The sequence below is a fragment of the Exophiala dermatitidis genome, assembly GCF_000230625.1.
Source record: "Exophiala dermatitidis NIH/UT8656 unplaced genomic scaffold supercont1.1, whole genome shotgun sequence".
In the NCBI taxonomy this organism is placed as follows: Eukaryota; Fungi; Ascomycota; class Eurotiomycetes; order Chaetothyriales; family Herpotrichiellaceae; genus Exophiala; species Exophiala dermatitidis.
The window spans coordinates 1,184,116-1,198,714 of NW_008751646.1; the positions used below are offsets into that span (position 1 = coordinate 1,184,116).

Below are 14,599 nucleotides of genomic sequence, written 5' to 3' on the forward strand. Positions count from 1 at the left end.
CTTCTTGTTATAGAACCTCGTGATACCAACACATACATAAATCCGTTCCAATCACGAACACTTCTTGTTATAGAACCTCGTGATACCAACACATATCGCCGTCAAAAAGCGATCCGTATCAACATAATCAATCATAACAATGTTCGGCCTGTACCCCTTTTCTGCCCAGGAGACCGGACCCGTATAAGGGACATTCGAACCAATCTGAGCCAAATGGCCATTAAACACGGCGGCAAGATCCTTGATCGAGCTTCCCAAACCTATAACATCAATGATACTCTGGGTAATCGTCCACGAGAGCAAGAACAGCTGCAACCCGCCACGGTCAGGTGACTGCGACTGCTGCACGAGTTTATTGTATTGATCCTTGCGCATGTCGTCGAGATCCGTGGTGTCCGAATAACTGTTATATATAGGCACTTGATCCGAATCATAGAATCCCCGGCCCTGGAAATGGTGGTCGTGCAGCCAAGTTTTGTTGCGTTCGTCCGTGACAAGCACCACAGCGGGTCCGTCTTTGATAAACTCGGACAAAGGGATGGTGGTTAGGACGTCGATAGGATGACGCGTGTATAAATGATTGGTATGATTCCATATTTGTAACAACAGGTTATTGTACTGTGCATCATCGAAGGCCTGGTACTTTGAATCCGTGTCGGTGGTATGACTGAGCTCGAGGATGATGAGTTCGTTGTTCCCACCATTTTCGCCCGTGAATTGGTTCAGGTCGTCGATCACCGCTTGCATCGATTGGCCGTTGGCGCCTAGGTGGCCACTGTAGTGGCCCGTGTAGTATGCGCCGTGCGAAATCGTGGGGCGGATGTCGAAGTACCGTATCCCGGCTTTCAGTTGGTCGTAGATGTCTAGACTTTGCGTCTGCGTGTTGTCTGAGATGCCGCCGGCCGCGTACTTGATTGTCGACATGCCTGCGTCGTGCGAGCCTGGTAGGATAATGTCTTGAAGGGTCAGGCAGCCGATATAATCTAGATTCTGCGACATCCAGTTGGCTGGTGGGTTGTTGCCGACCAGCGAGTTCTGGTCTCCGGTCAAGATGAATGGTGACCATGCCTCGTACCGCAGTGGGATGTCAATGGTCGAGCCTTTGGCGTTGTTCTGTGTCCCATATGCGTCCAGCGATGCTTGGATCGATTCTGAGTACCCGTCGTTGCTGTTGCCGGTCACGTGGATCTTCAGGTTCGATATAGGGTGTGTCTGGTCGATCCAGGAGAATGGCCATTGGGCTTGTGCTGATGTCGGCTGTGTCCCGGGCGACTCGTCGATCATGATCTTTGCATCGTAGCTTTGGCCTGTCGGTGTAGTAGCATATCAGTAGTAGGACGGATGAGTTATGAGGGCTTGCACTAACCTGACGCAAGGGTTGCTGGAAAATCCCATTCAGGAACCCCATATGTCGCTGGAGGCCCGGGGCCAATGCGGGTCCAGGTGTACGGCGTGTAGTTTATGAGTGACAGGTTGGTATTTGTTGCCATGTTTGCTGGTGCTTGCAAGGGCTTGACAACGCTTGATAGTACTGTGCTAGAAAACAAGGTTTGTCCTTGAAGACGACTGTGGAACTGTACGCGCTTTTAACTTGTCCACGTCCTTCCTCAGCCTGAAATTTCATCAAGCCGCTATATTTGCGGAGAGGAGGGCTTGTCAGGCGAGCGAGTGGCGTGGATGGATATCATCATTTCCGAGTCGCTGGATACCACGCGCCGCAGCGCATCGAGTCGTGCTCACACCGGTTAGTGTTGAGGCTCTGCGAGTCCCCAAATGGAAGGTCTGCATATTGGTCTCTTCCAGTGGTTGTCGGTGCAGGTGTATGGTGAACAGACTTTTCCGTGCTGAAATGCATAACCAACAGGCGGGAGAGCGGCTGACGAACCAGGTTGGAGTGCTGATGGGAAATCAGCCATCCTTCTCGCTAATGAATAACCGACTCAGGCATGAACACTGGTCTGGCCGTGTCTGGTTGTGATCGGGCATATGATTGGTGGAGATGTGAAACCACTGCCAACATTCGACTGCCTAGACAAACCTGAAAACTCCTTCAGCCTGACCGCTGCCAACACTTTGGTCTCATAGCCGAGCTGGAAACGGAAACCATCGTCGTTGATGCACAAGAAGGTATGGTTGAATATTCATCTAGTATTTGGGGGCCAAGTGAGCCACAGCATATCTTGCCATTGAAATATCCGAAGGGCAGGGACTGATCCAACGGCCCGGTCGATCGCGTTGCAAGGGTGGCTGCAGTACCTGGTCAGCAGTGCATATGCATGTCTGCTTGCTGCGGGGCCAGGAAGCTGAGCATGGAGGTGGCGGGTGATGCGTTTCTGGGGTTCGAACCATAAGTCTGCCTCGATGTGTAAGGTTGAAATCTGCACGTGGTCGTCTTCCCAGACGACTCCTCATCTTGTCCCATAAATTTGGGAGACATGCCGCGCTGGAACTGCTGGCCAATCGTGAGCATACTGCTGTTGAGCTGGCCAACCATTACCAAGTCGAACGATGTAACGTCCGGTTTACATTGCTCTCAGGGTTAGGCGCTTCATTGTTGACCGGTTCACCTCCATCACTGATCTCATTCGACTCTGGTGCCTCAGGCTGACTGCTTCGCAGAGCCTCATCCATTGCTGACATGCTTCTCGGCTCTCGTGCTGGAAGCGACTTTGCTCTGACCATGGGAACCTTGGGTATGTGTTCAACCATCTGTGGTTCCACTTTTGGATGCACGGAGCCCGATAGAGAATCTTCGGACACGATGGTGTTAAGTGTGAAGTCGAAAGTCGCTCGAGCGATGTGCTTCGGTAAGGGGTCTCTGCCGTCTTTGTCATCCCGTGTCAATAGCGCCTCAACCTTGGGATTGGTTGTCGTTCTCATGACAGTCGTGAAGTTGTTGGTAAACGATTTTCCGGAGGTGAACAGCACTATACTGCCAATGACGATGATCGCCAGACATACACCCGCAGCGCTAGCATATGCAATAATGAGATTTTTCGGTGAGTATCGGTACACAATGTATGGCGAGAATACCGTGACATTAGTTGAAGTGTGCTTTTGCTCGGTGTTGCTAAAATTCGTCCTGTACCGCTCGAAAGCCATCAGACTCAAAGTGATATTCTGGAACAACTCTTCCGCAGATCGAGCGAATGGCTTTCCACTTGCTGCTACATCAGGCTCGGCCACTGCCGTGTAGTCGGTCAATTCGTCAGACTCGGTGAGGATGGGGTAAAGCTCATCTGTCAGCCCGAGCGAAGTCGCCATGATCTGTGTCGTGTCAGTTGACCAGGTATTGGTGTCGGCTGACTGAGGATGTCTGATGCTTCCTTGTAGGATGCCAAAAAAGGATGCCAATATTGACTGATATGCCATTATTTTACGCATAGTATCATCGGCAGCAGTCTGGTACCCGGCGATCGTGGTAATGGCCCCGTGAGAAGCTACCTCACGCACCTGTTGGGTCTGGATGCCATCCGAGTTCGAGATGTCCACGACATACGATGCGTTCATCATGGTGCATTCAAGCAGGGCGAGCGAATGTGGCTGGCCGAATGCGAAGTATAATGTCGCGGGTTGATCAGCAGGCCCGATAAGAGAGCCACCGCTTTCTGCAAAGCCGTCCTCAAGCAACGTTTCTAACCAAGGCAAATTATCAGTGGCATTGGGTCGCCAGGAAAGATAGAGAATTTGCTGGTAGAGAAGCTTGCCCTGTTCCAAGCCTTTGATGAGGGTTTGGAAGCTTTGGTTGAAGTCAGCAGGCGGAGGCTGGCACTGAAGAGAGGGACCGTAGAAATTGACCGTGTATGATGAATTGACAGCAGGAACCGGTCCGGGTAGGACCTGGCCTCCTGTAGCAGTTGCAAGTGTGAGCCTGTTCAGTGTGTATTGTGAACCCCTCCAGTTGTAGTAGGCACTTGTCATCGAAGCGCCCAAGATTGCATAAGAACTACGGTTGAAGTCAGGGACAGGCACGTTTGCTGTTATATATGTCTCCCGAGAGTGCTCCGACCAATGTGTTGTCAACGCCGTAGGTGCCACCACAGCTGTTAAAGGAAGCAGCCTGTTCCGGTTAGAATGCTGCGGGAAGCATAGACAGAATGGTGTTTTCTTACCATGCCAGCAGAGCCACGATGGCTAACAGTGGATGGTGAACCCAGATCCTCCAGCGAAGCAGATCCATCAAGCTCGTCAAGACCGTGAAGAGCGAGTCAATCTCGGTGAACGTGACCCGTTTATGCCTCAGCTGCAGCCAAAACAGCTGAGCGTAGGCAGTGCCCATGGCTAGAACCAAGAATGACCGGACCAGGAAAGCCATTCCCGTACCTATACCTGTGGTGATAGATTGTGAATACTTTGTTTCGGAGCCGTCAGTAGCTCTGCCGTTGAGATGCTGGTAGTAAAAGTGCTGTCCAAGAGCAAGCCCGATGCCTGCTGTCGCTGGCAACATCATCAAAACGGGCGCCTTCCAGTGAATCGCTCTGTGTTTTTTCGTCTCCGCCATTGTTGTATGCTCAGAGCCTGCACCAAGTGTCTGGCTTTCTACGGAAATATGCAAATCGCATGATGAGGTTTAAGTTTCAGTTGGAGGTTGAACGAAGGCCAAAACGGCACTCGCCAGGCTGGACAGCAACATGACCTACCTGCTAGAGTTCGAGTTTGTGAGGCTGATGGCGTAGTGTGCTGTGTGCCAGCATGTTGCACGGGCGAATTCACCCCGCCGTGTGGACGGTGCTATCGCGCCCTCAGCCTCACACGATCGTCGAAGCGAGAGGCAGCCTAGTCACCAAGTCGTGAGGAGTTCCGCCTGATAGGCGCAAGCCCGCCTTGCATCTTTTGGTAACGTGCTGCTCATGTCAGCCGCATCCCTCGCGAGCTTTGATGCCCAAGGCGGCCTTCAGCATTGCTCTGCACTCTGTCGACCACGGATACACACGAGATGGGAGGCCAATGGAACATTTGAGAATCTAGTTAGCAAAACATTTGTATCCAACTTGAACTCGAATGACTGGACGTGGCCCGAGGGCGTTGACTGTTGCCAGTGTCTGTTCAAGTTGTCGGTTGTCAAATCACAGTCTTGGCACTCAAATCGTGGGCCGAACCGCTGCCGACACTTTAATTCCATTACTTTTTTTCTAAAATTCAAAAGTACTGTGAGAGGCACAGCACAGACACTCAGGCGGCTTCCGCCTGGCAGACCTCAGAAGAGCTTTATTACAGCCTCCGGAATTGGGAGTCTTAGGCTACTGAGCATCCGATTGTACCCATTGGACTGACGGTCACACCCTGCCGAGGTATCGATCTGAACCGAAGCGGAGCTCTCCTGGCTTTAACCCACCAGATGAGAAGAACCGCAGCATAGCGATGTCGAAATCTGCTCGGGAAGGGTCTGAGGGTTGGTCTGATAGACCCACAATACAGATTCAATATTCCCCATCGACAACGGTACATCGTCGAAAAGTACTTGACGACGGCAGCAGACCCGCCTACTAATACGGTCCTCACTAGAGTTTTGTCCTTCTCCAGCGTATCTTACACGTACTGGATGTGCTTCACGGACATTTGTCCTTCCGGAGAGCTCGACCAAAGTTTCCTTAGAGGCCAACGAAGGCAGATTTGCACTGGGCTGAATTTAGTATGCCCTCCATCAGCTCTTTCTCTTCGGGATGCAACATCGGATGCCCAAGAACACCGGGAATGGCGTTGAGCTTTTGGATCGTGCTTCACGGCCAGAGAAAAAGCGGTTGTATCCCCGCCTGAAGTTTTTACCCATTGTTATATCTGCTCGACAAGCACTTCGCTTACATTTTGGGGCTAGAGAGACTACAGACCCAAAGAACGTGCACTGACAGACGGCGAATGGACACGCCTTGCCTCAAAGAGATTTTTATCGCTTCTGCGGCTGAGGCCAGATCAGGCTCATCAGCTCAGGGGGTCGACGCCATGTGTTTACCATATCTACAAACTATTTGCGGCAGCGATGCCATATCCAGCATGGTGCCAACGTTTGACGTGCTCTAGCTTATTCCGATTCCGGGGCTGTGGACTCTCAATTTCCTCAGACAATGACACTATGAATTTTATATCTGAGCCTTTCCCTTTACATGGGAGTCCAGGCCTGATTGCGCCAGCCACAAATGCGGTGCTTTATAACGAAAGTTCTCTTGGAATTGACCTTCACGGCGACGCCGGCGTGGTGTTTTTGGCGTGAAGATGTTTGTCGGCAGCACCAAACTTATATTGTGAGTACCTCGTCTCATGGGAACAGGTAGGTTTCGACACTTGATCCCTGCTTTGGCCCTGCGGCTGCTATCCGTACGCTCGAGCCCCTTGGTTGTCTGCATTTGATCTGGCACGTGGTGCTCTCCACTGTACAAGAGTCTCTTGCAAGATGTTCATTGTGACAGCCTTATGCGCTGCCCTTGCGGTCGGTCGAGTTTCAGCCTTTACAGAAGAGGATGTGACCGTGACAGTCACGACCACTCGCACTCATGTAGTGTGTCCAAGGAGCACACTGCCACCACATTGTGACATAGGACATCCAGGACATCTTTCCAATCGTCCTGCTCCGACCAACAGTGATCTTGGACATCCGGGACACCCCTCCTATCGCCCTGCTCCGACCAATGATGCCCTTTCCCAGAGCGATTTTGGCAGCTGGGAAGACTGGGCCACCTCTTCTGTGTTGTCAGCCCCTAGTGCCGGTCCCACCGAAAGCCTTTCACCGGGCAAAGACTGGTTGGATTGGGATTTGAGCAGCTCAGGAGTAAATCCTGGTCTGACTTCATCCTCGCGCTGGGTGCCTGGACATCATACCACTGCCCAACAGAGTAGCCCAACATCAAAAGACAGAACAATAGGACCAATTCACCAGAGCAGCAGCAGTTCTTCTGATCCCGCTTCCTCGGTTTCGACCTCCACATCCATCACTAGCCGGCTGCCAGCAGATCATACAACCACCCGGCGGCGAAGCTCACGGTCAACCAGCAGTACAACAGCCCGCAGTTCATGGGGCAGCAGCCTTTCTGCCGTTTCCAGCTCTTCGTTTTCGACCCAGACCTCGATCGCGACCTCGAGTTTGCCGTTTGAAGATCATACAACCTCCTCACAGAGTGGCGCAGCATTGACCACCCAAATCACCTCGCTCTGGTCCAGCACCACCATTCTTGTCACGCCAACTTCTTTGAGTTCGACCTCCAGTGCCACCTCAGCTTCAACGTCCATTTCGTCTTCCACGTCCACTACTGGCTTGACGCACACTTCTGCCTCGACGTCTACTTCGGCCGCTACCCCCAGTTCCGCCTCGACGTCCACTGTATCTCAGTCATCTAGTTCAACGGCTCTGACGACCCCAACCCAGACAACTACAGTGATATCAACTACATCCAGCTCTAGTATCACCTCGCAAACGTCATCAGCACCCTCGAGTTTCACTACTTCGACTCGAACGTCCTCTTCGATATCTACAACGGCGACGACGTCAACTTCTACCCTCCCTGAACTTACACCAGACCCAGCGCCAACTGCGGTAACTGGTGATGGCAGTTTCTACATCGCTTTGACAAGTAACGATCCTACCAGAAGACATAAACGAGCCACTACCTTTATGGGATTTTCAGGCACAAACGCCATCGTGGTGACCGACGAGTCCCTGGCATGGCCACTAAAGCTGAGTTCCGGCAGCCATATTCTCGGCTTCAGCGGAAAGTCTGGATATGTTGGCACTGACAGCCAGAATGTGGCCGGGCCGGTTCGACGAGTCAGTGATGATCAGACATACGCTCCTAAATATTTCATGGGTTGGAACATCGATTCCCAAACCGGTGCCGTCACTTTCGGTAATGCACAATTCTGCACCCTGACCAACGGCCAGATCTATACCTACTGGGACGGAGTTCTCCCTGATGGATGCGATGCTGTTACAGTGACTCAATATTCACTTCCGCCACCTGTCGCCGATGAGAGCAACACCGTGGATGGAGTCTTCCAAATCGAGGTCGAAGGTCTAAGCTCCACGTACTATGTTGCCTTCTGTGGCAGCTACCAGGATGAGCCTCGAATCTGTAATTACGGGGCAGTGTTCACCATGAGTATTGGTCAGGTCACCACAAGGAACGGCACAGGAGGTTGGCTTGTAGCGCCGACAGACTCGGTGTACGTTACCACGCCTCAAGCGTTGACCGTTGTCTCCAGTCTCTCGACAGACCCAGTTTATAACCGCTGGATTGTGGATTCCGATGGCTACCTCCAAATGCCTGCGGTAGGTTCCAGCCCTGCGGCAAGCTTCAGTGGCAGTGCCGGTGGTATAGTTTACTACCAATTCAACGGAGCAGCCAGCTCTATCAAATTGAGGGTGAGGAAGTTGTCGTCTGCTACCTCTACTACTTCTACATCTTCCCTCGTGGTGACAACCCCGGATGCGACGACAACCTCGACAACCTTGACAACAACCACGACAACCAGCATTGTAACCACTACAACTCACCTCACCAAGCCGGACTTCACACTCACAGTCACTGACGTTCAATCAGCAACCTCGCCAGGGCTGCCCGCCCCAACGGACACCACTCGTTATCCAGGTTGCAAGACGGGTGCAAACCCGGCGTATTGTGGAACCGAAGTGACAGGCACCGGTCTATACGAAGCAGAGTACACTGTCTACTGCCATGAATTCTGGTCGGGCGGCCTCTCGACCGATCCAGTCAACGACGCAAGCTATCTCCCGTCCCAGGGCTGGAATGCTGACAGCTTTGATGATTGTCTGCAGATGTGCGACAATGCTGCCGACTGCGTGGCCATTACTTTCTCGTCCAATACTCAGTGCACATCAGCCAACTGCAGACTCCTAACCGACGTACGGGTTAGATATACCGACGGGGCGCTCAACGACTACAGCAGCTGGGATAGTGCTGCTCTCGGAGATGCAGTCCAAGGTACAGAGCCTCAATCGACTTCGACCAGCACAACAACGACCGCCGAATCCACCCTCACAAGCTCCACGACTACAACCTTGGGATCTACGACTGCAACGCCCACAACCACAACTTCTTCTGTTTTGGGGTCTACTAGTAGTGGATCAAGTTCAACTTTGTCCTATGGAAATTCGTCTTCTACCAGCACTACGAACAGTCAGGTCACATCCACTTCAGCCTATTTGTCGACGACGACTACCAGCTTGCCGACAACTACTTCAGTAACCCCGAGCACCACGCTTGCAACCACTACATCTACCAGCACCACCACCACCACGACACCAGCAACACCTTGCAACGCCGGCGGTGCTCACCCGACCTTCTCACTCGTAAGCTCCGGCAGCTCCGCCTTTCCCGACGGCAGTGTCGCGGTCGTTGTGCCCAGCGGGACGCCATCGTACCCATTCGACTATGTCGGGTTTGACTCCCCGTCATCATCCGGCACACTGTTCACGTTCGATGACCAAGGCCGACTCATTGACCTGACCGACGGCAACATCGCCGCGGTTCCCAGCGGTGGCTCAGGCGCCGCAAGTTTTCTTTTCGCCCCTCAGTCTACTATGAACAATCTGGGCTTTCAGAGTCCTTCCTGCGGGTTATATTGCCCGGAATCTGGAGTCGGTCGACCTATTCTAGCGTGCAGTGTCTACGGGTATACTCTGTTAGCAACACAAGTGGGCTTCCCGTACCTGGCCATTGCCAACTATCGCCCTGCTGATGCGGTGCCGATTACATTGGAGGCAGTCATCGTGGGGCAATCTAAGAGCGGCACGACGAGTACTCCTAGTCAATCCTCTACCACCTCTGGCATTGCCACATCGACAACTACGGCAGATACGTCAACTACTTCCGCAGAGACATCCACTACTCCGGCCGAGACGTCAACAACGACAGCAGAGACATCAACCACTTCGGCATCCACAACCACAACCACGACGACCGAACTAGGGCCCCAACCGCCACCAGCCGCGGCCACTACCAGCTCCACTATCGGTGACGATCAGACTTCTTTCGATTCGCCTACGACAAGCACGACACCGACCACCACCACCAGTACCAGCTCAGACACTACGACTACGACTACAACTACAACCACTACCACCTCAGAGACCACGACCACGACCACAACTACAACCAGTACAACCACGACTACAACACCTCCAGTAATCACCACCGCCGTCCCCACCGGGCTAGCACCACCTTGAGGACTTGATACCACACCAACGCAATGAGAGATGTCGAGACAGACATGCAGATTGGTCTGCTCATAGAGGTCACGGTCCTGCCACTTACTCAACGAGCAGCTATTAATCAGTTAGTGCTTGGTCCAGTCGAGCTCGAGCATGCTGCACTGATATAGAATGACTTTCTAATTTCAATACAATACATTACATCAATCTCAGTGATGATTCCACCACTGAAACGACGAAAAACAATTGAGTTCTCTCTTCCATTCACGTTTAGATCTGCCTCGCATTATATAATCCCTCCCTCCATTCATTTCTTGGGTTTGTCTTTTGGCCTCTATCGAACTTGTCCAAGCTACCGAATACATACCTAATATGACATGATCTACCAGGTAAACAGTTGCTTCTGCTCGTTACACATAGCCCATACATAGGTATACTACTATACTAACCTAAGCTATCTTACTTAATACTTATTCTCGGTGAGAAGGGACGAGATATCATACGCATGATTACCGGGTAGTAGGCAAACAAAGAACCACCAAACACATATAACCTGAGTCAGCAGCATTCCCCAGTCACAATCATAATCGTAACTACTAGTAATATAACCAATTCCCATCTATCGACGACTCCAATCACTCAACCATCAATATTGAAACAAAACATTCCTTTCGCAAGGTTCTAGTACCCAACTACATGCAGCATCTACAGCAACCAACAAGCCACTGCACCAACCACCAAAGCTACCCCCAAGTTCCTTAAATCCACTCCTCTCGCAGGTACACCACCGGAAGTCCCCGCCGTACCACAGCAGGAATCCTTGTTATATGTGACATTATTAGCATCCGCCGCGACCTGAAACACACTCCCGTTGAAATTTCCAATATTATAATAATCGACCAACAAGTAATTCGGCGGCCGGTCCCACATTTCCGTACAATTCGTGACCGCTCGTCCGGCCGAACCATACCCCGTGACAGCATTGGTCTCGTTGAGAAGCGTGAAAAACGGCACGAGTAAGCTGATTCCTGCCAGGGAGACTTGAAGATTTAGGTTGTGGTTGGCCATGTACATTCTGTCGAGCCTTTGGTCGCGCGATCGATCAGGCGGACGTTGGGCGGTGCATGGGAAGTCCCGATCGGTCGGTGAAAAGGGCGTCTCCCACATGTTTGAGAATTCGTCCAACAGCCAGGGAATCGCGGTTTGGTTGGCGTTGTAGTCGAGCATGACGACGGCGCGTTTGTTGGTCAGAATCAATTCGGCCAGTGTGGGCCACGAGTCTAGTGACATGGGAACTGTGGGTGGCGTGTAGACGAAATCGATGAGGCCGGACTGAGTTACGGGAGATGTGAAGTTGAAAGGGTCCACGACGTCGTAGTTGCCCATTAGAATGGTGATCACGTCGTGCGGGTGCGCGCGGAGCCATTTGGTTACTGTTGTTAGATAGGATTCCAATGTGCCGGCGTTGAGGAGGTCGCATGATGTGTGGCAGAGGTACATGGTTCCGTTGACTAGGTGGGCTTGGAATTGTACTGTAGCAAAGAAGGTAGTTAGCATCTCGTGTGTTTGATTCAAGATTGGGGGAAGAGAAGGTATGCTGGGCGATGAAGGGAAATATGTTCTTACACATTCGAACCCCGTCGTTCAATTGGGTCTCAACATCCAGCATCTGGTTGGCGGCTAGATTCCCCCCGCGGATAAAAGGACTGTTGTGGGCGGCGACGTAGGTGATGTTGCTGAATTTCCGCTGACAGAATTCGGGATACCCGTTGCAAGGCACCGTGTTGGTGGGACGCGCTGATGTCGTAGTGCTGGATGTCGTGGCATTCGTCGTGCTCGTCCCATTAAGAGCAGTCGTCGTCTTTGCAGTGCCTACCAGCAATGTCTGCGTGGGTGAGGACGAGGAGGTACTGTTGTCCGACGTTGACGTTGAGGCCGACTCTGCTGCTGTGTTGTTGCCCGTCGCCATGGCGGAGGAAACGTCGGTCATGGTCGCGTAGTCGATGGTGGTCGGGAGGGTGATGGTGCTGCTGTCGTCGGCATAGCTGGTTCCTGTGGTGGCATAGTCTGCCGCAGTGGTGGTGGCTGATTCGGTGCCCGAGGAATCAGTCGATTGGGCAGCGGATGCAGTGAGGGCAAGGCTGGCAATAAGAAACAAACGAGTTATGTGCATGGCGGTGATGCTCTCGGTGACTAGGATTGAAGTTGCTCAATTGATTGGCGTCGACTCCAGGTGGTGGACCAAACCACATACAGCGAATATATAACAATCGCAAAACAAAACCACCAGAAGGCCCAAGCACACCGGGTGTCAACCATGTTACAAAGTACAAAATGAAAGTGATGGAGACGCAGAGACTGTGGTGAGAGTGAACAGCAAAAAGTCTGTATCAGCACGACGTCAATGACAGGAGAGACAGTAACGCCCTCTAGTCCTAATCTAGTCTAGCGGACTCAGCCTCGACCGCGGATTTGGGGAAAACCCAAGTGGGTCACAGTGGGCCCTGAATGACGCGTCGACGACGGCCAAAAACATGTGCAAAAGTGCTGTAATAACGGCGAAAGTACATAGTACAGCTCGAGTCTAGGCATCAACGAAAGAGCACCGTGCCAGCTTACATCTGGGCCTACATGTATCTTGGGGAAACATTGTACATCGTCCGTGTTGGGTTCGATGGCTTGGACAAATGGAGGGCACCATGTGAGGAGCACAATCTCGTTTGGGAGACAAGGCTGCGATCTGACCGGCCGGGGTCTACAACTAGCAACGAGGCGTTCAAGTTGGGCAATAATCCGCCAGAATCCGAATTTCATGGCCAACTAGCCTTGCTTCAGGGCCTGAGACATGAGAAACCGTTAGTATAATAAAAAGGGGCTTTTGTAGGGTCCATGGGGCACGATTCAACATCCCCGGCCAACACCCGGTGGTCAGTGTTGTTCATTCGACAGGCGCCGTTGATGTAATGGCCCCATCATCAGCCACAGTCAATGACACAAGAACAAAAACCTATTTTCATTCATTGACAGCATCAAACTGAAAACAACATACAATAATCATCCCTGAATATCGGCTCATCGTATATGATTCTGTGCCTGCGTGTCTTGAACCACGATCCTGCGGAAGCCTCGGCCACTTCCACTCTCTCCGTCGAAATCACCGGTCTGGACATACAATTGTATACCACAATTGATTATTCAGTCATGCCGCCCACGCAACACCATTAAATGCAACAACAACCATATCGAAAAGATCAAACAATACAAGGATAGCAGTGGCAGCACCAACACCAGCTATTTATCCCCTTTTCACTGCTTCAACATGGGGCTCTTTCCACGGTCTTCCCGTCCCAACACCGACCCCAAACACCAAAATGACGACCCGTTCACAACCACCGCTTCCTCACCACCTCTATCCTCATTCCATCGAAGGCCAACAGCTCTCCGCCTATTCACAGCCCTAATCTACCTAATCTCCCTCGTCTTCCTCATCCTCGTGGAAATCGGCAACATCAACAACAAGCCCGTCATCCGATCGACCTACTTCCTCAAAATCTCGCTCGCCAACATCATCCCCTCGTCCGTCCCCAACGCGCTCTTCATCAACTCGATCGCCCAGTCCATCGGATTGCACGATTTCTACCAAGTCGGACTCTGGAATTTCTGCGAAGGCTACAACGGCGAAGGAATCACGCACTGCTCACGCACAAAAACACTCTACTGGTTCAATCCCGTGGAAATCATCCTGTCCGAGTTACTCGCGGGTGCATCAATCACGCTACCCACCGAGGTCGTCAACATCCTAGATCTAGTACGCAAGGCGAGTTTCTGGATGTTCTCATGTTTCCTAGTCGGCACGGTCTTGACGTTTCTATGTATTTTCCTCGCGCCGCTGGGGTTCTCGAAACATCCGCGCTGGGAACATCGTGCACGACGTGTGTTTTTTCGACAATTGCCTATTACGATTGTGGCGTTTGCCGCCCTGTTGTTCACGGCTGCGGCATCGTTGATCGCTACCATCATGTTTGTTATCTTTCGGAATAAATTCTCGGGGGCGGCGGATTTGAATATTCGTGCGTATTTGGGTGTGCCGATGTTGGTGTTTATGTGGATTGGGACGGGGCTGAATTTGTTGGGGTTTCTTATGCAGATCGGGACGTGTTGTGGTGTTTGTTGTTGTACGGGGCGGAGGAGGGCTGAGAGGAAGAGCAAGAAAATGTCGGAAAAGCAGGCCGCCGCCGCGGATGGTCGTTTGAGTCAGGGCGAGGATCAGGACCAGAACCACCGTGTGCTCGCTGAGTCGCGGAGAGATAATGATCACTCCCCTACTCCTGTGCGGCGAACTAGATCTCCTGGAAGATTTGGGCATTTGGAAAGAGAAATCATGTAACCTCTTGATCAAGTGGCGGTGGTGGATGCGCTTCATGGTTCGATGAAATGGGT

General features: G+C 52.0%; 5 protein-coding genes across 5 annotated transcripts; 2 read left to right on the forward strand and 3 right to left on the reverse strand.

Moving 5' to 3' along the window:
* Positions 1-51: 51 nt before the first annotated feature.
* On the reverse strand, positions 52-1,490 carry HMPREF1120_00431 (uncharacterized protein; the record flags this gene model as incomplete). Its single annotated transcript, XM_009154429.1, has 2 exons — positions 52-1,307; positions 1,367-1,490. The coding sequence occupies 2 exons, from the start codon at positions 1,488-1,490 to the stop codon at positions 52-54; spliced, it is 1,380 nt and encodes a 459-aa protein (XP_009152677.1).
* A 1,003-nt stretch (positions 1,491-2,493) lies between these two features.
* HMPREF1120_00432 (uncharacterized protein) lies at positions 2,494-4,501 on the reverse strand (the record flags this gene model as incomplete). The annotated part of the gene is made up of 2 exons (XM_009154430.1): positions 2,494-4,060; positions 4,113-4,501. The coding sequence occupies 2 exons, from the start codon at positions 4,499-4,501 to the stop codon at positions 2,494-2,496; spliced, it is 1,956 nt and encodes a 651-aa protein (XP_009152678.1).
* Positions 4,502-6,388: 1,887 nt separating this feature from the next.
* HMPREF1120_00433 (uncharacterized protein) lies at positions 6,389-10,174 on the forward strand (the record flags this gene model as incomplete). The annotated part of the gene is made up of 1 exon (XM_009154431.1): positions 6,389-10,174. One exon carries the CDS (start codon positions 6,389-6,391, stop codon positions 10,172-10,174), a length of 3,786 nt encoding a protein of 1,261 aa, XP_009152679.1.
* Positions 10,175-10,463: 289 nt separating this feature from the next.
* On the reverse strand, positions 10,464-12,538 carry HMPREF1120_00434 (uncharacterized protein). Its single transcript, XM_009154432.1, has 2 exons — positions 11,786-12,538; positions 10,464-11,691 (listed from the first exon to the last, which is right to left on the reverse strand). The coding sequence occupies exons 1-2, from the start codon at positions 12,330-12,332 to the stop codon at positions 10,865-10,867; spliced, it is 1,374 nt and encodes a 457-aa protein (XP_009152680.1). The 5' UTR covers positions 12,333-12,538; the 3' UTR covers positions 10,464-10,864.
* A 940-nt stretch (positions 12,539-13,478) lies between these two features.
* On the forward strand, positions 13,479-14,546 carry HMPREF1120_00435 (uncharacterized protein; the record flags this gene model as incomplete). The annotated part of the gene is made up of 1 exon (XM_009154433.1): positions 13,479-14,546. One exon carries the CDS (start codon positions 13,479-13,481, stop codon positions 14,544-14,546), a length of 1,068 nt encoding a protein of 355 aa, XP_009152681.1.
* Positions 14,547-14,599: the final 53 nt, after the last annotated feature.

Coding starts and splice junctions, on each gene's coding strand:
- HMPREF1120_00434 (XM_009154432.1), bottom strand. CDS start 12,332: ATGCACATAACTCGTTTGTTTCTTATTGCCAGCCTTGCCCTCACTGCA. Junction 11,692..11,785: donor GAACGACGGGGTTCGAATGT/GTAAGAACATAT, acceptor TCTTTGCTACAG/TACAATTCCAAGCCCACCTA.